The sequence below is a fragment of the Chiloscyllium punctatum genome, chromosome 5, assembly GCF_047496795.1.
Source record: "Chiloscyllium punctatum isolate Juve2018m chromosome 5, sChiPun1.3, whole genome shotgun sequence".
Lineage (NCBI taxonomy): Eukaryota > Metazoa > Chordata > Chondrichthyes > Orectolobiformes > Hemiscylliidae > Chiloscyllium > Chiloscyllium punctatum.
Window position 1 is genome coordinate 79,865,823 of NC_092743.1, and position 24,790 is coordinate 79,890,612.

At 42.6% G+C, this 24,790-nt stretch overlaps 2 protein-coding genes across 2 annotated transcripts in view; one reads left to right on the forward strand and one right to left on the reverse strand.

The window, feature by feature from the left end:
* Positions 1-13,953, reverse strand: part of dcaf13 (ddb1 and cul4 associated factor 13) — an 82,341-nt gene extending 68,388 nt beyond the window's left edge. The window contains exons 1-4 of the mRNA XM_072570620.1: positions 13,756-13,953; positions 10,564-10,763; positions 1,412-1,519; positions 735-824 (exon numbers count right to left, since the gene is read on the reverse strand). Coding sequence (XP_072426721.1) covers positions 735-824; positions 1,412-1,519; positions 10,564-10,763; positions 13,756-13,825 — 468 coding nt within the window. The 5' untranslated portion in view covers positions 13,826-13,953. The remainder of the gene's footprint in view (positions 1-734; positions 825-1,411; positions 1,520-10,563; positions 10,764-13,755) is intronic.
* An 18-nt stretch (positions 13,954-13,971) lies between these two features.
* slc25a32b (solute carrier family 25 member 32b) overlaps positions 13,972-24,790 on the forward strand; it is a 52,167-nt gene continuing 41,348 nt past the window's right edge. The window contains exons 1-3 of the mRNA XM_072570621.1: positions 13,972-14,234; positions 22,503-22,653; positions 24,588-24,673. Of these exons, the coding sequence (XP_072426722.1) occupies positions 14,066-14,234; positions 22,503-22,653; positions 24,588-24,673 (406 nt within the window). The 5' untranslated portion in view covers positions 13,972-14,065. The remainder of the gene's footprint in view (positions 14,235-22,502; positions 22,654-24,587; positions 24,674-24,790) is intronic.

Here is a 24,790-nt window from a genome sequence, read left to right on the forward strand (position 1 = left end):
TCGATAGTCACAGGTGAGATGCCGTGGAGGTTGGCTAATGTCGTGCCACTGTTTAAGAAGGGTGATAAGGACAAGCCAGGGAACTATTGACCAGTGAGCCTGACTTCGGTGGTGGGCAAATTGTTGGAAGGAATCTGAGGGACAGGATGTACATGTATTTGGAAAGGCAAGGACTGATTAGGGATAGTCAACATGCCATTGTGCGTGGGAAATCATGTCTCACAAACTTGATTAAGTTTTTTGAAGAAGTAACAAAGATGATTGATGAGGGCTGAGCAGTAGATGTGATCGATATGGGCTTCAGTAAGGCGTTCGACAAGGTTCGCCATGGGAGACTGATTAGCAAAGTTAGATCTCATGGAATACAAGGAGAACTAGCCATTTGGATACAGAACTGGCTAGTTTCGAAACGTCAATTCTCCTGCTCCTTTGATGCTGCCTGACCTGCTGCGCTTTTCCAGCAACACATTTTTAAGCTCTGATCTCCAGCATCTGCAGTCCTCACTTTCTCCTGGCTATATGAATAGGAAGGTTTTCGAGGGATATGGGCTGGGTGCTGGCAGTTGGAACTTGATTGGGTTGGGATATCTGGTCGGCATGGATGAGTTGGACGGAAGGGTGTGTTTCCATGCTGTACATCTCTATGACTGTATGACTAAGAATGATCAATTTCTTTAAGTTATTGATGCCAGCCATGAATATTTCCTATATAACTTTAATAAAATGTGGCATACCTTGCCTAGTATTGTGTGTATTGGTTCTTCTTGCTCCTCAAATGAAGGACCCTCCATTTTCCATTGCTTTATGGTCTTATCATCACCAACCTTTAAAAAAGTAATTAGGTTAAGTTATTGGAATTAGGCAATTTTTAGAAAAATATAAAATTATCATCTGTCCTGTACGAGTGAGGTACATGTTTAGAGAGCTAAAAACTTTTTTTGGTAACTGCAGTACAGGTAATATAGATGAAAACTATATCAGTCGAAACAGGAGATTCACAGTGTACTTTATATTTTGATAAAATTCAAGGTTAAGTTAATTCAAAATTCCCTGAAAGATATTTCAGTGCTTGCAGTTACTCCAAGTTGAAGATTGATTAAATCCATGACATAGGGTGTCATGTTATACCTTAACCTAGTATAAGTCATTGATTGAGGGACAAGAAGAGAGCTGATTATGGTTTGAGGCATACAACCATGGATTTTGACCAAATCTCAAATAGGTTTTAACAAAGTTATTTTTATCCTGTACAATTAAAAACTTAAATCAAAGGTTCAAAATAGCAGATACTTACTTAATGCCTAATGAATCACACATTTAAAAAAGGTGAATTTATTTTGCAAAGTGAATACAATCTTAAGTATCATCTGATTTCTCTCTCAAAACACTTAAGATATACCATAATACTTACTGAGAAGAAGGATGCACCACAGAATCTGGAACAGAGCCCTCTGACAAAACCAGAATGCGCTTGTACAGTGCGGATGCATTGACGATTCATCAAGTTCCAAATTTTAATCTATGCGAGAACAAATATGAGCCAAATTATATCAAAAACAGAGAGGGAAAAACTCTCAGAGGAACAGACAGAAATAAAAAAAAATGACAGTGCAATTATCTATTTGAAAAGTTTGACGAGTTGGAAATTCTTAAAATTGCAATTTAGTTCATACAGAATGTATAACAACCAGATAATGTAACAAATTGCAAAATCTCCAGTTAATGTCATATAAATGAGAGCTATAAATCGCAAAATTTATTTTTAAAGAGTGATGGAGGTAATTGGAATAACATCTGCACCAATGTTAACATATGAATAATGATTTAAATGGATTTCTCTTAGCCCCAGAAAAGAATGCTGTAGCTGCAAAATGCACTCAGCTCAGTTCATGGAGTTGCTTATAGCTTTGGCATCTCTTCAATCTACATTCTGATTGAGGAAACAAAACTAACTATACATCCACAACAAAACCATGCTTGCTCACAGACCAGCTGCACACTTCTGACGAACGATCATAGCGTGAAAGATTAACTAGTGGCCTCTCTCCACAAGTGTTTCCTGATACGCTTAGTAACATGAATATCATCAGAAGAAATAGGAGCAGGAGTAGGCTATTCAGCCCTTTAAATCGCCTCCACAGCCTGAAAATATTAATCGCTAAACTGATGTGGCACATTCTTTCCTACATCTTCTCCCCCAACCCTCATACAAAAACCCACAATTTTCGATGTCAAAACATTCAACCAACGCATCCATGAACATAATCAATGGTCAAGCATTCATTGTCAGAGTCAGATAGCAGAGAATGAAGACGCATGTGTGATGCCGACCACCAGACTACATTAATATTAATTATTTGCACTTGGTCAATAGTGTATGCCCTGGCATGTTAAGTGTCCCTCCAGATACTTCTTAAAATACAGTATTGCTAGAGTACTGGCCTCCACTACCCTCTCAGCAGCACATTGCATATTTCTACCATCCTCTGGAGAAAAATATTTTTCGCCCAATCTCCTCAAAACCACTTACAGGGGAACCGCGATTATCTGAATGAGATGGGCGAGCACTATTGCGTTTGAATAATTGATTATTCAGTTAATCGATTCAATGCCTTTCCTCTGGGGTTCGGAGTGTTCTATTAAGTGTGCTCCCAGTTCAGACTAGGCAGCAGCACACTGCCGCTCTCCCTCCCACAACACCGCTCTCCCCACCGCTGCCCACCCCCAAGCCAGCCCCACAAACCCCGTCCAACACCACCTCTTGCCCGCACCGCAACCAAGCTCCCCGCCCACCCCAACCCCACTAACCCTACACCACCCTCCAGCACCCCTCACCCGCAACACCTCTTGGCAGAGATGCTACCAAGCCCCATCGAATCTTGAATGTTTTAATAATATCACCACTCAATCTTCTAAAGTCCAATGAACATAGGTCAAATCTACTCAAGCTTTCTTCAGAAGATAATGTCTTCACCTCAGGAATTAATTAAGTGTATATCTCTGAACTGCTTGTAACACTACTGATATCCTCCAAAGGTGTTACATGAATGTAAGCAAGACATCCCTACTTTGTACCCCTTTCTCCTTGAAATAAAGACTAGCTTTCCATGGGTCTTCTGAATTCCTCACAACACCTGCAATATTTTTTGTATCATGTGCAAGGGCTATCTTTATCTATGTACAGTGTCACATTGTTTTATTTTCCCATTTACATAATATTTTGCTTTACTATTCTTCTGCCAAAATGAACATTATGAGACAAAAAGAAGCAGTGCAAAACAACAGCACAAGATGGGGTGAAGAACCATCAGGACAAGGAATGTGGCAACATAGAGAGAGTTTCGTAATAGTCAGAGAATAGGATTTCTCTCATTGGTTATGAATTTTCAAGAGACCTGAATCTGACAGACCTGAAATGTTAACTCTGTTTCTGTCTCAAAAGCCTTTCCATTTTCTCTCTCTACAGATTTTCCAGACTTGACAAATATTTCCAGTATTTTTTGTGTGATGTTCAGATTTCTATCATCTGCAGTATTTTATTTTTCTGCGTTTCAAGTAATGTTGCTTTTATGACATTCATCATGCACAAATTGGTACTTTAGAATACTTCTTAGAGTCAGAAGTCACATAATCCAAGCCTGTATAATCCAACAGGCTTGTGAGAGATCACAGGCTTTCAAACCACTGCTCCTTTATCACGTGAAGCAGAAGGAAGCACACAGGCACAAATTTGGCAAAACTTTAGCCAGAGAGACAAAAGCCAACTTCCTGGACAAACAGAACAGACAACATGATAGGGAACCTATCAACAAGGACTGCATACTCAAACTAATAGACCCGTGCTTGATGACACATTTCATATTCAACAGCCAGAAACATGAATAAATCAATGGGACACCTTTGGGCTAAGCCATCTCCAGGCTGATAACAGAAGCTGCGATGCAAAGACTGGAACAAACAGCCCTCCCACAAATCCAACCCAAAGTCTGGGTCAGATACGTGGATGATACTCTTGTAATAAATAAGAGAACAGAGATCAAGAACACACACTGGATTATCAAATCCATGCTCACAGGAATCAAATATATAAGCGAAACAAACTATCAACTCCCATTCCTGGATGTGATGGTAGAAAGAACACAGAACGGTGAATGCCCAATTAAAGCATACAGATTGCCACACAGACAGACCACATTCTGAACTACAACAGCAACCATCCGAACACACAAAGGAGAAGCTGCATTAGGACCCTGTTCAAAAGGTGAAGAGAAGAACACTTCTACAAAGACTTTGCCAAGAACGGAAATCCCCGCAACTTCATCCGCTGATGCCTTGCAGACAAACATGAGGAGGACTGCCACAATCTAACTTGTTACTTTACATAAAAACATCTCAGAACAAACAGCCAGACTTCTCTCACCACTTGGATCCATGACAGCCCTTAAACCGACAGCCATACTCCGACAACTCACCAGAACAAAAGACCCAATACCCATCATGTGCAAGATGAAAGGCGTTTATAAGATTTCATGCAAAGACTGTACGTAACATTATATAGGACAAGCAGGCAGACAACTAGCCATCCGCATCCATGAATACCAACTAGCCACTAAACGCCACAGCCAGCTGTCCTGAGTAGCCATACACACAGATAACAAGGAGAATAAATTTGACTGGGACAACACTATGATAATTGGACAAGCTAAACAGAGGACAACCAGAGAATTTGTAGAGGCATGGCATTCATCCATGGGCTCCATCAATAAACACATTAACCTAGAACCAATATAGTGACCACTGCAACAAACAACCAGAACCGGCAAGAACAGAATGAAAAATTCCAGAAGACACAGCACAATAGTGCTTCACAGAATGCTCCAAAGCGCTGAAGGTGTCACCTAGACAGGGGACGCAACGTCTGCAAATCAACTTCGCAGCTCAGTGAACATACCCACAACTACAGCAACAGGCACTGAATATATAGGCAGAGAAATAATTCCAGGTAATTAAAGAATGTCAATAGATAAGTCGAAAGACTGGGAAATTCATATTGGTAGTAGATCGCAAGAAATGGGATTTATGGAAAATTCACGAGATGGTTTTTTTTGGAGCAGCTTGTGATGGAGCCCTGTAGGGACCAGACAATACTGGATTTAGTGCTGTGCAATGAGGCAGACTTGATAAGGCAGCTTAAAGGTGAAGGAACCTTAGGAAGCAGTGATCATAACATGACTGAATTTCCTCTGCAATTTGAGGGAGAGAACACAGAATCAGAGATAATGGTATTACAGCTGAATAAAGGCAACTGCAGAAGCACAAGGGAGGCCCTGATGTGAATAGACTGGTAGAGAACCCTAGCAGGAACGACAGTGGAATAGGGGTTTCTAAGAATAATTCAGGAGACACATGCAAAAAAAACATCCCTCGGAAAAAGAAGCATGGTATAGGGAGGATTAGGCAATCGTGGCTGACTAAGGAAAGCTGAGACAGCATAAAAGCAAAAAAAGAAAGCATATAATGTGGCGAAAGGTAGTGAGAAACCAGAGGATTTGGAGCTTGCAAAGACCAACAGAAAAAAAAAATAAGGTGGGAGAAGATTAAGTATGAGGTTAAGTTAGCCAGTAATATAAAGGAAGACTGTAAGAGTTTCTTTAGATATATAAAGGGCAAAAGACAGGCAAAAGTGGCCATTGGACCACTGGAAAATGAAGCTGGAGAGAGTAGTATGGAATAAGGAAATGGATGAGGAACTGAACAATTACCTCACATCAGCCTTCATGGTAAAAGACAAGTAATATCCCAAAAATTCGAGAGATTCAGGGGGCGAAGCTGACAATGGCGGCCATTACAAAGCAGAAGGTACTAGAAAAACTGAATGGCCTGAAGGTGGATAAATCACTAAGGCCAGATTGTCTCCAGAGTTCAGAGTTCTAAGGGAGATAGCTAAAGAAATACTGTAGGCATTAGTGGTGATCTTTCATGAATTGCAAGAATTAGGGAGGGTCCCAGATAACTGGAAAATTGCTAACATGACACCCTTGTTTAAAAAGGGAGTAAAGCAAAAGATGGAAAATTACAGACCGGCCTGACCTTGGTCATGGCTAAGACCATGGATCCTTTTGTGAACGATTAGATTTCTGAATACTTGGACGTGTATGGTGAAATACAGCAAAGTCGGCATGGTTTCATCAAGGTGAGGCCATGCCTGACAAATCTGTGAGAATTATTTGAGGACGTAATGAGCAGGTTAGATCAAGGAAATCCAATGGATGTTATCTATCTGGAGTTCAAGAAGGCCTTTGACAAAGTGCCGCACAGGAGGTTACTGAGTAAGATAAGAACCCATGGTGTTAGAGGCAAGATGCTCATGGATAAAACCTGGCTGTCTGGCAGAAAGCAGAGAGTGGGGATGAAAGCGTCCTTCTCAGGATAGCAGCCAGTGGTGTTCTGCAAGGGTCAGTGTTGGGACCATAACTTTCCATTTTATACATTAATGATCTAGATGAAGGAACTGAGGGCATTCTGGCTAAATTTGCAGATGATACAAAGGCAGATGGAGGGACAGGTAGTATTGAGGAGGCAGGGAGGCTGCAGAAGGATTTGGTTAGGAGAGTGAGTAAAGTAGTGGCAGATGGAGCACAACATGGGAAAATGGGAGGTTGTGCACTTTGGTAAGAAGAATAGAAGCATGGGCTATTTTCTAAATGGGGAGAAAATTCAGAAGTCTGAGAGTTGTAGTCTCGGCTTCTCTCAAAAGTAAACTTGCAGGTTGAGACAGTATTTAGGAAGGCAAATGCAACACTGGCATTTATTTAGGGGCGGCACGGTGGCTCAGTGGTGAGCAGTGCTGCCTCACAGCACCAAGGTCCTGGGTTTGATTCCTGCCTGTCTGTGTGGAGTTTGCACATTCTCCCTGTGTCTGCACGGGTTTCCTCCAGGTGCTCCGGTTTCCTCCCACAATCCAAAAGATGTGCAGGTCAGGTGAAATGGCCATGCTAAATTGCTCACAGTGTTAGTCAGGGGTAAATATAGGGTAGGGGAGTGGGTTTGTCTTTGGAGGGGTGGTGTGGACTTGAAGGGCCTGTTTCCACACTGTAGAGAATCTAATCTAATCTTATTTTGAGAGGAATTGAATATAAAAACAGGGATGCATTTCTGAGGCTCTATAAAGCTCTGGCAGACCACATTTGGAGCATTGCGTGCAGTTTTAGGCCCCATATCTCAGGAAGCATGTACTGGCCCAGGAGTGTGTTCTGAGGAAGTTAGTGAATCCACCCGGAATGAAAAACTTAACATATGAAGAACATTTGAGAACTCTAGGTTTACATTCGATGGAGTGTAGAAGGATGAGGGGTTGCAGACCTAATTGAAACTTTCAGAATACTAAATGCCCTGGACAGAGGATGTTTGGAAGATGTTTCCATTGGTTGGAGAGACTAGGACGCGAGGGCACAGCCTTAGAATGGAAATAAGAAACAACTAATTCAGTCAGACAGTGATGAATCTGTGAAATTTGCTGCTATAGAAGGCTGTGGAGGCCAGACAATGAGTATATTTAAGACAGAGATAGGTAGGTTCTTGATTGTCATGTGGGATCAAGGATTATGGGGAGAAAACAGGGGAATGGGGTTGAGAAACCTATTAACCACGATTTAATGGCAGAGCAGACTCGATGGGTCGAATGGCCTAATTTCTGCTCCTATGTCTTACAGTCTAAGTACAAATAGTATGAGTGAAGTGTTGCCAGGCTAAATAACAAATAAAGGGATGACCTATGAACCGATCAATTAAGGCAGAGAGACAAATGCAATTAATCAAAAATAAGACGGTGCTAGAGACAAACCAAATGGCTGGAATAACATATTTCGGAGATGCTGGTGTTGGACTGGGGTGTACAAAGTTAAAAATCACAACACCAGGTTATAGTCCAACAGGTTTAATTGGAAGCATTTAATTGTCACCTGATGAAGGAGCGTCGCTCCGAAAGCTAGTGTGCTTCCAATTAAACCTGTTGGACTATAACCTGGTGTTGTGTGATTTTTAATTTGGAATAACATAAATAGGTATCAGAGTTGCATGGTGAGGGTCTAACCAAAATAGCAAGCAATGGAAAACTATATAAACTGATTAAAGTAACAAGATAATAACAAGGAATCAATGATATTTTGTAATTATCTCTCTGCCCCAATTAATCAATTGGTAGGTCATCCGTTCACTTGTTTTTCAGCTGTTGACACTTTACTAACACCATTTGACACTTTTGATCACCTGCAAAGACTTGTTATTCAGCTTGTTGACACACCACTCCCACTATTTGTACTTTTATGTTGACACTCTTAATTGCCTGGAATCATCTTGCCATTATCTCTCTATGTATTCTGTGCTTGTGCACTTTCCTCTGTTTCACCTGATGAACAAGCAGCACTCCAAAAGCTTGGTGATTTTAAATAAATCTGTTGAACTGTAACCTGGTGTCATTTGATTTCAGACTTTAAATACTGGGACCTTCACATCAAAACTTCACAGGGCAGTGGATTTTGTGTTGGAATCAGCTGATGATAAATCTGGAATTGAGATTGCAGAGTGAAATTTGGCTTGATAGACCACACATTTTAATCAAACAATCAGTCACTGAACATAATTACAAGGGGCTTATAATATACATCTAACAAGAAAGTATTTATTTTACACTTCATCTCTTCCAATGTGCCATAATGTGGCTCTTTATGTTGTACTCAACATTGTTGTTTGAATTGATGCCTCACATAGCACACAAGGAATTGTAGCAAGCTAGTAAAATTGTGAAATAATAGTGATAGGTACAGACAAACATGAAGCAGGAAGAAGGCTGGTCTGTGGAGGAGAAACGAGCCAAATTCAGAGGAGTACAATCAAATAATGGTAAGGGTTATATTATTAGAATGCATTTTGAATGATATAGTGAATCAAAAAAAGAAATGAAATTTAAAAAAAACTTTTTAGCAAATAAAAATGAAGACAAAGGAATTTTTTTTTTAGATTAGATTACTTACAGTGTGGAAACAGACCCTTCGGCCCAACAAGTCCACACTGACCCGCCGAAGCGCACCCACCCAGACCCATTCCCCTACATTTACCCCTGCACCTAACAATTTAGCGTGGCCAATTCACCTAACCTGCACATTTTTGGACTGTGGGAGGAAACCGGAGCACCCAGAGGAAACCCACACAGACACGGGGAGAATGTGCAAACTCCACACAGTCAGTCGCCTGAGGCGGGAATTGAACCCCTTAAGTCCAGAAAACAAAATTAAGAAAATTTTAAAAGTGTGTTTAGTGATTTTGAAGTTAAAACATGGGAAATGGAGACCTATTTTGGTATCCCCTTCCATGATCCAATCTCCACAAAAAAAAGGGTAGAAAGCTTTCGACTTTGTCTCAGATAGCCTCCCTTTCTAAACAGCTTGAACTCTCAAAATTTAACCATTTGCACAGTAGGTACACATTTAGGTTTGATACATAATTACGATTTGGAAATTAGGTGCTAAAATGGACAATAATGTACAGAGAAACCTCGATTATCCGAAGGACACGGACAGAAAGTATTTCATTCCGTTAATCGATTTCTGGATAACTGAATGCCAGATTACATAGTGTAGCCAAGCATCTTGCGATCTTGCCGAATAATCCAATATTCAGATAATTGAATGCCGGATAATCAAAGGTTCCTCTATATTCAGACCCCTTGGCATCATGCTAGCCCACAAACCCAACAATACACTAAAACAGCAGCTAATGAAAATGAAAGACCCTGTACAGACAACAAGTAAAACTAATGTCATTTACAAAATACCTTGCAAACACTACATTGAACCAACAGGCAGAAAACTAGCCACCAGGATACATGAACATCAACTAGCCACAAAACGACATAACCCTTTCTCACTAGTATCCTTACATATGGATAAGGAAGGACACCACTTCGAGTGGGACAACATATCCATCCTAGGACAAGTCAAACAGAGATACTCACAAGAATCCCTAGAAGCATGGCATTCCAACCGGAACTCTATCAACAAACACATTGCCTTGGATCCCATTTACCACCCCAGAGAAAAAGAACAGGAAATGACATCACAAATCCTAGGAAACTCAAACATTAAATAGAAAGCGGGCTATGTCACCAGTGCTTCATTCAGAGGCTCATTGAAGATGTTATCTACAATGGTGACGAAACATGTGAAAACGAACATTACAGCTCAGCGAGCAAACCTACATCCAGAAGGTTCCTCTGTACTGCTTTAAGCTTGCTTTATATTTGTACTTTGTTATACGTTTTTAGTTGCTACACGTTCATGCCATTCCAGACTACAGCAATGTGGTTGACTCTTAACTACCCTCTGAAAAATTAGGGCTGGGTAATCAATGCTAGCCTATCCAGGCTTTCACACATTCATGAATGAATTAATAAAAATCACACCATAGACTATGACAAATCTATTTGTCACTGCCCACAACCAACTTAAGTTCTCTCTACTTTGCCACCATAAACCAAACTGTATTTTATGACAATAAATCACTCACCTCGCCATTGCAAGCTCCAGAGATTATTCCGGACAAACTCTTAAAGTGTTTGGCCATACAATGCACTCCATCCCCATGACCATCCAATGATGCTACAAAAGGTTTAGCAAAAACCCGTTCCAGCTTGGTTGCATTCAGTGCTCTCGTGTACTCCCTTGGTACCTCGAAAGGATGCAGTACAGGATCATAATTCCTTGGAACTGAGCATATAAAAATTGGAGATTTAACAAATGAGAACAAAGTCAATTATTTTGACTAAGTTATTAGAGTGTATGTTACTAAAGTAAACATATTCTATCAGTGGTAGCATGTAATTAGACCACACACCAATAACCTTCCTTTAATATGATGCACCTCCTTCCCAAATCACACACGCAATCATGGGTCTCCATGTGAACACTAGTACAAAAGTTGTATTTTTATTTTAAGTTTCCATGCATTACTGGAATTTTGTTCCACTTGTGAAAGACAAAAGTTGTATTTACTAAGTCTGTCACTTCCTGATTTCCAGTTACCATTTGTCATGAAGGAATGTACAATTTTCTGAGCCACCACGGAAGAAGGGCAATAGCAGCAGGTGTTGGAGGTCAGTCATCTCATTTCCAGGATATTACTGCAAGAATTCCTAAAGGACTTTTAAAAAAACAACTTTTTCAGAAATGTAATGAAGTACCTCTGGGACAAGTGGGACTTGGATTCAGCCTCCTAGCTCAGACGGAGGGTCATATCACTGTGTCCAAGGGTGTCTCAGTATAGGCAAGGTTTATTTTACTCAACCTCTGAATTGAGTTAGATTTATTATCATATGTACAGTGAAAAGTTTAAAGTTGCCAGTTACAGCACCATGCTAGGTACAAAGACACTTAGGTATAGAATCTGGTGGAAAGCAGAAAAAGAAAGAAAACAAAGTTAATAACTGTTCAGATGTGTCATTGCACACTTTTGCAGTTGGAACTTGAACCCAGGCCTCCTGGCCCACAACACTAGAAACACTACCACTGCACAACTACCCTAAATTTCCTCAAGATATGATTGAATACTCCCAAATCAACCGTATCAGGAGTAAGGCGAGAGCTGATTTGAATTTGCATTGATATTTTTCAGTACAGAAATTTTATGATAAGCCATTGGAGCAGGTATGACTAGAACTCTGGCTCAGAGATAGGGATACTACCACTTGACCTCAAGAACTCTCAAGTTTCTCAAGGTATGTTATAGTGGAGATTTATATTTATGCTGAGACCTGCCAAGTTCCGGAGAATGATGACAGCTCAGAAGGAGTTCATTCTTCCTTTGTGTCATGCTGTCTGTCTGTAACACTTGTTTCCATCTTTCCTTTCTGGACTTCTCTGTCCAGAAGCCAACAACCTACTGGATAAGACATTTTCTAAATCAACCCCATTCAGGGATTTTAATCACAAACTTCTGGAGCAGGAGGGACTTCAACTCAAGTCTAATGGTCCAGAGGTGGGGATGCTATCACTGCACAACTAAGGTGCTAAAGCTCCTCAAGGTAATATTCTATGCTTAACCATTTTCAGATATTCAGATTAATCAGATGAAATATTATATAGTAAATAACACATCCCATCACAAGATCAGAAATGGGGAGGTTTGTTGATGCGTATGCATATCTTCAGCACCATGCACAAATCTGCAAAAGGTTCAGCATGGTAGAATGGTTAGCAAGGTTAGATCACATTGAATCCACGAGGAACTAGCCAATTGGATACAAAATTGGCTTGAAAGTAGGAGGTGGCGGCGACGAAGTGTTATGTTTCAGACTGGAGGCCTTTAACCAAGTGGTGTGCCACAAGAAATGGTGTTGTGTCCATTGCTTTACATCATTTATATAAATTTTACAGCTGTGAATATAGGAGTTATGGTTAGCAAGTTTGCAGATTACACTAAAATTGGTGGTGTAGTGGACAGTGAAGAAGATTGGACTGAAGAGTGGCATATGGAGTTTAATTTAGATAAATGCGAGGTGGGACTTATACATTTGATGGTAGGGCCTTTGTGAGACCTAGGGGTACAGGTGCATAGTTTCTTGAAAGTGCTCCAAAAAATCTAGTGCTTCCATTTAAACTTGTTGGACTATAACCTGGTGTTGAGTGATTTTTAACTTTGGCATGCTTGTCTTCATTGGTCAGTGCATTGAGCATAGGAGTTGAAACGTCATGTTGCAGCTGTGCAGGACATTGGTTCAGCCACTTTTGGAATACTGCGTAAAATTCTGGACGCCCTGCCATAGGAATGATGTTGTGAAACTTGAAGGAATTCATATCAGGATGCTGCTTGGATTGGAGAGTTTGAGCTAGAAGAGGCTGAATAGGCTAACTTGGCATCAGAGGCTGAGGGTGACCTGACAGAAGCTTATAAAATCATGAAGGATATAGATGGGGTGAATAGTCAAGATCTTTTCCCCAGGATTGGGTAATCCAAAACTAGAGGGCATAAATTTAAGACAAAAGGGGAATGGTTTAATAGGGATCTAAGGGAATTTTTTTTCAAACAGAGGGTGATGCAAGTATGGAATGAGCTGCCAGAGGAAGTGGAGAAGGGTGGTACAATTACAACAATTAAAAGGCATCTGGATGGGTACATAAATGGTAAAGTTTTAGATAAACATGTGCCAAATGCTGGCAAATTGGACTACCTTAATTTAGGATATTTGGTCGGCATGGACGAGTTCATTGCTGTACATCTCTATGACTTTATGATCCTGTATACTCTACTTTGTGGGCACGGTGGCACAGCTGCCTCACAGCGCCGGAGACACGGGTTCAACTCCCGCCTCAGGCGACTGTGTGGAGTTCTCCCCGTGTCTGCGTGGGTTTTCTCCGGGTGCTCCGGTTTCCTCCCACAGTCCAAAGATCTGCAGGTCGGGTGAATTGGCCATGCTAAATTGCCCGTAGTGTTAGGGAAGGGGTAAATGTAGGGGTATGGGTGGGTTGCGCTTCGGCGGGTCGGTGTGGACTTGTTGGGCCGAAGGGCCTGTTTCCACACTGTAATGTAACCTAACCTACTCTCCAGAGACCTAAAATTCGATCTGCATTCCCTTCTTTATTACAGTTAGCCAGTCTGCTCAGCCCCACACGTAGCCCCAGAGACACACATGGTCGCTGACTGACCAAGCCCACAGTTGTTGTGGTGACAGTGAATGAGGAGACAGACCGACCGACCTCTTACCTCTCTGAATATCATGCTTCGTTTCTCGAACATAATCGTCCGGATTGCGGGACAGGATTTTCACCTTCATTGTGCGGGGAGCCAATTCCAGTCTAGCCCAACGACTATGTAAACCTCATCGATTCACTTTCAAATTTAGCCGTGACCTCCGTCTAACTCCCAGGCCCCGCCGTGACAACGTTGACGCAAGGGGCGGAGCGAGAGCGGCGCCTTGACCTTTGCCCTCTGACGCGCGTGCCTGGCGGTTGCCCCCCTCTTCTATTGGTGTCGCTTGTTATTTGACTCCAAGGGGCTTTCACCGAGAAGAGGAATGTCCTCAGGAGCCGGGCAGGCCCCCGATGCTGAGCTGAGCTGGACATCTGCCCTGCTCAAGTTCTTGGAGCTGGTGAAGTATGAGAACCTGGCAGCTGGTATCAGCGGCGGGGTGGTCTCCACGCTGGCGTTGCACCCGCTCGATCTGGTCAAGATCAGGTTCGCAGGTAAAAGGGAGTCCTGAACTTCACCGTGTCTCACCCACACTCTCCGTTAAAGCAGAAAAGGATAGTGACCAGCAGACAGTCTGTCACCTACACTCAGGGGTGTCCGAGGTGTTACCCAGCCTCGGAGGACGACATGTGGCAGGATAGTGGACGAGACAGAACAGGGTGGCCTGGCTGGTGTGGGCCTGAAAATGAACTGGGGAAGGCGGGGGAGAGGGGGGAATGTCACTGCCGGACGAATCCCTTAGGTGGCCTTGCGAACAAACAGGACACTTACCGAACCGCCCACCTTCCAGCAGATGGGGTAGGACGTTTCTCCTCTCGAACCCTCGCATCCAGAGTGTGGGTTTGACTTCCGTTCCGCCTCTACCGCTGCTCAAGTGTTGGGACTGAAGTTGCCATGATTTGGAGATGCCGGTGTTGGACTGGGGTGAACAAAGTTAAAAAAATCACACAACGCTAGGTTATAGTCCAACAGGTTCAATTGGAAGCACACTAGCTTTCGGAGCGTCGCTCGGTTTTTGTTTAGGATTTCCTTTAGATAAGGTAGCACAAATACCAATGTGGATAAGATGCAACTTTTAATTTAGAATCTATAAATCAGTTGTTTTTGCTGATTTATTGTAATAAATCTGAAGTATTCCTTTCCCAATTTTTTTTTCGCGTTTTCAGTTACACAATGCATAAAACAGCCAAGAGGAAGGATAATTTCATCTTCACTCTCTGTTTTGGCATTACAAGGAATGTGATGGTATTATAGTAATGTCACCATAGGAGCACACCAGAAGTCCAGGCCTGTGTTCTATGGGAGGCAATGCTATTATTGCTAGACTGTTAATCCAGAGACCCAGGTACAAATAAGTCCAGATCCACAGTGATGTGGTTAACTCTCTGCTGCCCTCAGGACAATTAGGGATGGGCAATAGAGTCATAGAGATGTACAGCATGGAAACAGACCCTTCAGTCAAACCTGTCCATGCCGACCAGATAGCCCAACCCAATCTAGTCCTACCTGCCACACCTTGGCCCATATCCTTCCAAATCCTTCCTATTCATTAACCCATCCAAATGCCTCTTAAATGTTGCAATTGTATCAGCCTCCACCACTTCCCCTGGCAGCTCATTCCATACCCGTACTACCCTGTGTGTGAAAACGTTGCCCCTTAGATCTCTTTTTTTCTTTCCCCTCTCACCCTAAACCTATGCCCTCTAGTTCTGAACTCCCCCACCCCAAGGAAAAGACTTTGTCTATTAACCCTATCCATGCCCCTCATAATTTTGTAAGGCCTCTATAAAGTCACCCCTCAGCCTCCGACGCTACAGGGAAAACAGCCCCAGCCTGTTCAGAGTCTCCCAACAGCTCAAATCCTCCAACTTTGGCGACATCCTTGTAAATCTTTTCTGAACCCTTTCAAGTTTCACAACACCCTTCCGATAGGAAGGAGACCAAAATTGCACGCAATATTCCAACAGTGGCCTAACCAATGTCCTGTATGGCCGCAACATGACCTCCCAACTCCTGTACTCAATACTCTGACCAATAAAGGAAAGCATACCAAACACCACCTTCACTATCCTATCTATCTGTGACTCCACTTTCAAGGAGCTATGAACCTGCACTCCAAGGTCTCTTTGTTCAGCAACACTCCCGAGGACCTTACCATTAAGTGTATAAGTCCTGCTAAGATTTGCTTTCCCAACATGCAGCACCTCGCATTTATCTGAATTAAACTCCATCTGCCACTTCTCAGCCCATTGGCCCATCTGATCAAGATCCTGTTGTAATCTGAGGTAACCCTCTTCGCTGTCCACTACACCTCCAATTTTGGTATCATCTGCAAACTTACTAACTGTACCTCTTATGCTTGCATCCAAATCATTTATGTAAATGACAAAACGTAGAGGACCCAGCACCGATCCTTGTGGTACTCCACTGGTCACAGGCCTCCAGTCTGAAAAACAACCCTCCACCAACCACCCTGTGTCTTCTACCTTTGAGCCAGTTCTGTATCCAAATGACTAGTTCTCCCTGTATTCCATGAGATCTAACCCAGTCTCCCATGGGGAACCTTGTTGAATGCCTTACTGAAGTCCATATAGATCACATCTACCACTCTGCCCTCATCAATCCTCCTTGTTACTTCTTTAAAGAACTGAATCAAGTTTGTGAGACATGATTTCCCACACACAAAGCCATGTTGACTATCCCTAATCAGTCCTTGCCTTTCCAAATACATGTACGTCCTGTCCCTCAGGATTCCCTTCAACAACTTGCCCACCACCGAGGTCAGGCTCACTGGTCTATAGTTCCCTGGCTTGTCTTTACCACCCTTCTTAAACAGTGGCACCACGTTTGCCAACCTCCAGTCTTCCGGCACCTCACCTGTGACTATCAATGATACAAATATCTCAGCAAGAGGCTCAGCAATCACTTCTCTACCTTACCACAGAGGTTTACATCTTTACCTGAGGATTTATCCACCTTTACCTGTTTCAAGACATCCAGCACTTCGTCCTCTGTAATCTGGACATTTTGCAATATGTCACCATCTATTTCCCTACAGTCTATATCTTCCATATCCTTTTCCATTGTAAATACTAATGCAAAACGCTCATTTAGTATCTCCCCCATTTTCTGCGCCTCCACACAAAGGCCGCCTTGCTGATTTTTGAGGGCCCCTATTCTCTCCCCCGTTACCCTTTTGTCTTTATTGTATTTGGAAAAGCCCTTCGAATTCTCCTTAATTCTATTTGCCAAAGCTATCTCATGTCCTCTCTTTGCCCTCCTGATTTCCCTCTTAAGTATACTCCTATTGCGTTTATACTCTTCTAAGGATTCACTCAATCTATCCTGTTTATACCTTACATATGCTTCCTTCTTTTTCTTAACCAAACCCTCAATTTCTTTAGTCATCCAGCATTCCCAATACCTACCATCCTTTCCTTTCACCCTGACAGGAATATTCTTTCTCTGGATTCTCGTTATCTCATTTCTGAAGGCTTCCCATTTTCCAGCTGTCCCTTTACCTGCGAACATCTGTCCCCATTCAGCTTTTGAAGATTCTTGCTGAAAAATGTGTTGCTGGAAAAGCGCAGCAGGTCAGGCAGCATCCAAGGAGCAGGAGAATCGACGTTTCGGGCATGAGCCCTTCTTCAGGAATGAGGAAGGTGTGCCAAGCAGGCTAAGATAAAAGGTATGGAGGATGGACTTGGGGGAGGGGTGTTGGGAATGCGATAGGTGGAAGGAGGTTCAGGTGAGGGTGATAAGCCGGAGTGGGGGTGGGGGTGGAGAGGTCAGGAAGAAGATTGCAGGTCAAGAAGGTGGTACTGAGTCCGAGGGTTGGGACTGAGATAAGGTGGGGGGGGGGGGAGGGGAAATGAGGAAGCTGGAGAAATCTGCATTCATGGTTGGAGGGTTCCTAGGCGGAAGATGAGGCGCTCTTCCTCCAGGCGTCGTGTTGCCATGTTCTGGTGATGGAGGAGGCCAAGGACCTGCATGTCCTTGGCGGAGTGGGAGGGGGAGTTGAAGTGTTCCGCAGCGGGGCGGTTGGGTTGGTTGGTGCGGGTGCCCCAGAGGTATTCTCTGAAACGTTCTGCAAGTAGGCGGCCTGTCTCCCCAATGTAGAGGACGCCGCAGTGGATGCAGTAAATGATGTGAGTGGAAGTGCAGGTGAATTTGTGACGGATATGGAAGGATCCCTTGGGGCCTTGGAGGGAAGCGAGGGGGGAGGTGTTGGTGCAGGTTTTGCATTTCTTGCGGTTGCAGAGGAAGGTGCCGGGAGTGGAGGTTGGGTTGGTGGGGGGTGTGGACCTGACGAGGGAGTCGTGGAGGGAGTGGTCTTTCCGGAACACTGATGGGGAGGGGAGGGAAAGATATCCTTGGTGGTGGGGTCTGTCTGGAGGTGGCGGAAATGACGAAGGATGATACGATGTATCTGGAGGTTGGTGGGGTGGTAGGTGAGGACCAGTGAGGTTCTGTTCTGATGGCGATTGGAGGGGCGGGGTTCAAGGGCAGAGGAACGGGAAGTGGAGGAAATGCGGTGGAGAGTATCGTCAACCATGTCTGAGGGGAAATTGCGGTCTTTGAAGAAGGAGGCCATCTGGCTTGTTCAGTATTGGAATTGGGGACATAAATTTAAGGTGAAGGGTGGAAGGTATAGGGGAGATGTCAGGGGTGGGTTCTTTACCCAGAGAGTGGTGGGGGCATGGAATGCGCTGCCCGTGGGAGTGGTAGAGTCAGAATCATTGGCGACCTTTAAGCGGCATTTGGATAGGTACATGGATGGGTGTTTAATCTAGGTTAGAAGTTCGGCACAACATCGTGGGCCGAAGGGCCTGTTCTGTGCTGTATTGTTCTATGTTCTATGTTCTATGGTCCTCCTGGGAGCAGATGCAGCAGAGGCAAAGGAATTGAGAATATGGGATGGCATTTTTACCGGGGGCAGGGTGGGAGGAGGTGTAATCTAGGTAGCTGTGGGAGTTGGTTCGTTTATAGTAAATGTCCGTGTTGAGTCGGTCGCCCGAGATAGAAATGGAGAGGTCTCGGAAGGGGAGGGAGACAGTCCAGGTAAATTTGAGGTCAGGGTGGAAGGTGTCAGTAAAGTGGATGAACTGTTCAACCTCCTCATGGGAGCACGAGGTAGCGCCGATACAGTCATCGATGTAGCGGAGGAAAAGGTGGGGTGTGGTGCCAGTGTAGCTGCAGAAGATGGACTGTTCCACATATCTGACGAAGAGGAAGGCATAGCTGGGGCCCATGCGGGTGCCCATGGCTATTCCTTTGGTTTGGGGGAAGTGGGAGGATTGGAAAGAGAAGTTGTTAAGAGTGAGGACCAGTTCAGTCAGTCGAAGAAGGATGTCAGTGGAAGGGTACTGGTTGGGTCGGTGGGAAAGGAAGAAGCGGAGGGCTTTGAGGCCTTTGTGATGGGGGCTGGAGGTGAAGATTCTTGAAGATTCTTGCCGAATACCATCAAAATTGGCTTTTCTCCAATTTAGAACTGCATCTTTTAGATCTGGTCTATCCTTTTCCATCCCTATTTTAAATCTAATAAAACTATGGTCGCTGGCCCCAAAGTGTTCCACTGACACCTCAGTCACCTGCCCTGGATGTATTTCTGAGAATATCCTCCCTCAGCACAGCTGTAATGCTATCCTTTCTTGCCTCCCTTTCTATCCTTCCTGTAGCATTTGTATCCTGGAACATGAAGCTGCCAGTCCTGCCCATCCCTGAGCCATGTTTCTGTAATTGCTATGATATCCCAGTCCCATGTTCCTAACCATGAGTTCATCTACCTTCCCTGTTAGGCACCTTGCATTGAAATAAATGCAGTTTAACTTATTAGTCCTACCTTGTCCCTGCTTGCCCTGATGGTGGCCTAGCCATTGACTCCCACATCTTATGAATGAATAGAAAAACATTAGTTTGAATTACACCACAGCAAATGGTGAATTGTAAAGTCCATTAAATCTGGTGTAGAGAGATGACCAAATGGCAGCTATGTCAATTGGCAGTATATGGGCAATATATTCTGGCCTACCCACCTGCAATCCATAAATGAATGAAAAATAGTTGCATTGTTCGATGTTATAAAAAGACCAGGAAATTAAAAACAACACTCTTAGTACTTTTGTCTATAAATATGGGCCTCAAATCTGATGGAAAGAACTAAGTATATGCATGTCAATCAAATAGTTTGGTAGACTGGAAGATTCACGCTCAAAGAAGCGTAACATGTTTCCGTATCGCACCCACAAATAAACTGTCCAGATGATTTATTAATGGTTTTATTTTGCAGAAACAAAATAACTTTGAAACTCAATTAAGGAGAAAAAAATTCAAGTGAAGTTGAAATTTTCTTTAACATAAATATATAAATTAAAGTAAGCAGGGCGAGAAGGGAAAGCAAGGGGATCATTAATGTTTTGACAGTAAGTGTCAGAGCAGCAATATCCACTCAGATGGAAGATACAACCATCACATTGCACAGGGAAACTTCTCCTGGCCCCGGTGAATGGCAGCTTAGCTGACTGTACCAACCCACAAGTGGGAGGATTGCCTGATTGCTAATATGTAACTTCACTCAGATTCTTCCCCACACCCTCCATCACAAACCACCATAGTGGAAACTCTGGATCTGTTGCTTGTGCTTATATCACAGGCGTACTTGAGGTGCACCCTGATGGGGATGACTGAAGAGATAACACTCACTTTCCCACACCACCACCTATAGTAAGCAGTTTCTCTTTTGTACTTGATGCTGATAGGTTACTTGATATGATGCAGTTGAGCCTATGGAAGAAACAGTTTGTGATTGGCAAATCAACTCTTCACAGATTCTATCACTTCCACATACAGGAGCACCTTTGTCCTAATTGAATTTTCGTGGCCTTTTGGGTGGGTGGTCGGAGTTGAGAATGAATTCAGTGCCCTCCCCTACAAAACTGTTTCCGCCATCACTTCTTCCAGTCCCAAATCTCTGGTGAGTATTATTTCTGCAGCAGTCCCTGCCTCCTCTTTGGAGAGCGGTATCCTTTAGCAGCCTGGACTACCTGCCACCGGGATCGTGCTGTTGAAGACCTGTTGTTGAACTGTCTGATTGGTATGCAGCACAGCAGGCCTTCTCTGAAGAGGCAGATTGGTTCTTGCCAATTCTCCAGCCAGTGGCCATGAACCCCATCACCTCCAATAAACATCTCTTTGTTCTGGAAGGATTTCTTCAGCCACCAAAAATACGTATTTCAGGAAATTACTTGTCAGGGTTTTCCTTGCTATAGATAAGATGAAAACACCTTGATAGTTTCTCCAGCATTGTTTTCTTCATTTTATTTTAAGATAATTACGGCTTCCTCGTTCCCGAAATTCGGGAAGGGGACAAGCATTCTTTTTCAGCTTTCTACCCCAACATGACACCATAGAGTTTTGATCACTCCATGTGACTTTGTTTTTGTCTTTCTGGTAGAAAAAGTTATTAATTATAATAACAATAACATCTTTGGTCAAAGATCTAGGCATAAGTGCAGATGATAGTTAAATGCTTGAGCTAATGTTCATTATATCGTGACGTTTTCATTTGTACAATAGGGATAAGGGGGGGAAGATTGATCAAAGGGCAACCATTTGAGGGTTGCTGTTAATCTTTCCAGGTGGTGTTATCCCCTTTCTTGTTCTTTCAGCTACTCATCCCCAAGAATGTGGGTCTCACTGTCGGCAGGGATGTTAATTTGAAGTCTTGATAATTTGTGTGAAAGGATTGCAGATCACCTTTAGGGATGGTCACACTCAAGATAATCCTTGACCATTCTGATATCACAAGTTGGAAAATTTAGAGTTTTCTTTGTTTGACTGAACATGTGATGATCCTATTGGGCAGAGTTCCCTCAGGAGAAAGTGGGGTTGCCTATTTTCAAGCAACCTTCCTCCCTTGCTATTTGTGATGAGCAGTGGATATCCCAAACAAAAATAGCTCAGTTACAGGTTATTGCTCCCACAGGGCTCCTCTTTCCCAAAACTGGTGTCCCAGTAGCATTCATGCATCTGACCTGTTTGTGCAGATTGTGGATTAGGGACTTCGCTTTTGCAGCCCTATCTCTGCCTGCAATCTTGATCATCGCAGACTTTGAAGGTGGACTTTGAGAAGCATGTGCCTGACATTATTTAATTTTGGGACCTTAGGGCAGAATCATTGTCCACCTGATTTAGATAGGTTCGTCATCCAGGTTTGGTGATGTCAGACGGTCACAGTCTCTCCTGGTTGGGGAACCACTCTGTGGAATACCATTTTTGTGATTTTTAAAAAATGGTTGATTGGTGTCAGATTTTGTTACTATGTCAATCCATGATCACCAGAACCCATTGCTCTATTGCAGTCTTCTTTCACCTTGATAGTGGGTGAGAAGCAGTTTCTTCTTTCTTTCCAGCTTTTGTGGATTTATGGACTGCACTTTGCTTGGCATCTCTTTAGACCTTGCCCCAATGATTGACCAAGCATCTCCAGATGGTATTGATCAAGAGGTTATTGGAATGTGCAAGGTAACTATCCACAGAGAAAAAGAGCAGTGTGACCAACATGTCAACAGTGGTTAACTCATGTCACTGAGGTAGAAGTGTTTAACTGAATGATGGACATTTATGAGTTCTGCCTGAGGACTGTAAGTTGTCACTTATTATATTAGAAATGTTCAGTAGTTTGATAAAAGACTAACAAATAATATATGAACTGGAAACCTAAGTTATTTGAACGTGGAATGTGTTCTGTTTTCTTTTTGCAGTGAGTGATGGGTTGCAGATGAGGCCAAAATACAATGGAGTTGTACATTGTGTCAGAAGTATCTGGAAACAGGAAGGAATTAGAGGCCTTTACCAAGGAGTAACCCCAAATATCTGGGGTGCAGGTTTATCTTGGGGATTATACTTCTTCTTGTAAGTACTAGAAATGTTACTACCACTAGGCTCAACTAGAATTCACAGAACTGTTGAGTGCAGAAAGAGACCATTCAGTCCACTGAGTCTCCACTGACTGACCATCGCAACCTTCATGAAGTTCTTGTGGTGTAGAATTTTGCAAGATGACCATCAGTGAATCCAGCAGTTCCAGGGCCAGTTAGTACCATCATCCAACACGTAGAACGACTAGGGCAGCAGGTATATATGGACAACTCCACCACTGAGCTGCATACCATCCTGACTTGGAATTATATTATTCCTCCATTGTTTTGTTAAAATTTTGGAACTCCGTACCTAAACAGCATCGTAGGTGCACGACATCCAGAGGACTGCAGTGGTTCAAGAAGACAGCTCAAACCTTCTCCATGAGAATAAACCTAGCCAGCAATACCCATCTCACTTGAAAGAATAATAAAAAAAGAAAATCGGATGCTTCTATGGTCAAAATATTGGATGATTTATTCATATGCTCCCACAACCCTCCTGTTAATTTGATACTTGGGATGTGTGAGGGTGTCCTAAGACAGTCCTTCTGACAATTCCCCTTCCCTATAAAGAAATTCCTGGCTAACAGTCAGCAGCTTGCCACTGAGGTGCAGCTGTGATTGATAAGCAGCACGATGCAAATCTGAGCAAAAAATTTGAAATGTATGCAGATATCCAGCGTATTTGTTTGTATCTGCAAATTAGAAGGTTCTGGGTTGAAGTGTCAGTCACTGCAGGACTTGGGCTCAGGAAAAAAAACCTAAGTTTGACACTCTAGTGCATTCCCTCAAGACTTCTGCACTGTCAAAGTTGCCGTCTTTCAGGTGAAGGGTTTAGCTGAGGCATGGTCTGAACTTTCAGGTGCTTGTAAAAGATTCTGTGGTACTATGTTGAAGAAGAGCAGTAAGGTGAGGATGGAATTGATGATTCCTGTATCCTGTGTGCTGTGTTTCAAAAGTACTTCATTGACTAAAACAAATTGAGATGTCTGTTGGCTATGAAAGGTGAGAATCTTTTTCCTTCTAAAAGATGAACAGAACAAATGACAAATAAACCTGATTGGTGTGGCTTATTCATTTAAAGCCTGAATGTCTGCAATAATATCTTGTGGCTACCATGGATGTAAAACTGCTGTTTATGTTATGACCAGCAAACTATCAATCAGTTTCTTATTTTTCATCAGTTAAGAGTTGATCACTTTTTCACCAAAATAATTTTTTATCTCATCATAAAGCTGTTTCATTCTTCATTAATCCTATTGTATAAACTTAAAAATAAAATCTATTGTAATCACATTTTAGTAGAATTCAACCATGCAGGAAAATATTACAAATCTTAAAATCAATCCAAAAAAAACCTCCTTTCTGCAGCAGGGCCAACCATCTGTCAGGATTCTTACCTGGATGTAATCTTCCCAAGTGTGCATTGTCCAGTTCACAGAATTGAATCTGATGTTCTAAGCCAGACAATTTCAGCTATTTCAATGTATCAGTGTATTGTCCAACCCACACTTAAGTGTATCCACAAATAGTATTATATTATACTCTCAGACTTGGGTGCCATAACCAGATTCATTGCAGTTGAATGATTAGATGAAAGTACCAAACAAATACAAGAAGGTCTCAGAATCACTTGCAAATTATTGAAAATGCTTTAAGTTCTGTGCATGTGTGTAATTGATAATTGCTACAGCAGAAGAACTTCTAAAATATTTATTTTCCTCTGCTTTAATCAAGTTAGTTAAGGCAAAATGAGTAATTCGGTTCTTGCAGTGATTGTTACTCAAGTAATTTTTGATTTCTTAAAACTGAGTAGGTTATATTGAAGTAGGTGAAATTGAAGTATTTTCAAAATCTGTAATAATAGTAATGTTCCTCTGTTGGCAGTCACTACCAAATTACTAAACATAGATATGTTGCTTTCAGTTATAATGCTATCAAGGCCTACAAACAGAATGGTCATCCAGAACAACTTAGTGCTACTCAACACCTTATCTCAGCGGCTGAAGCCGGTAAGTAGCTGGAAGAATTAAACTGGTTTGGCTAGGGGACAGAAGTAAGGTTACCAATTGATGTTTCAATATTACATTTGTTCATAAACATGCAGAGCCTTTTAATATCAAATTTGA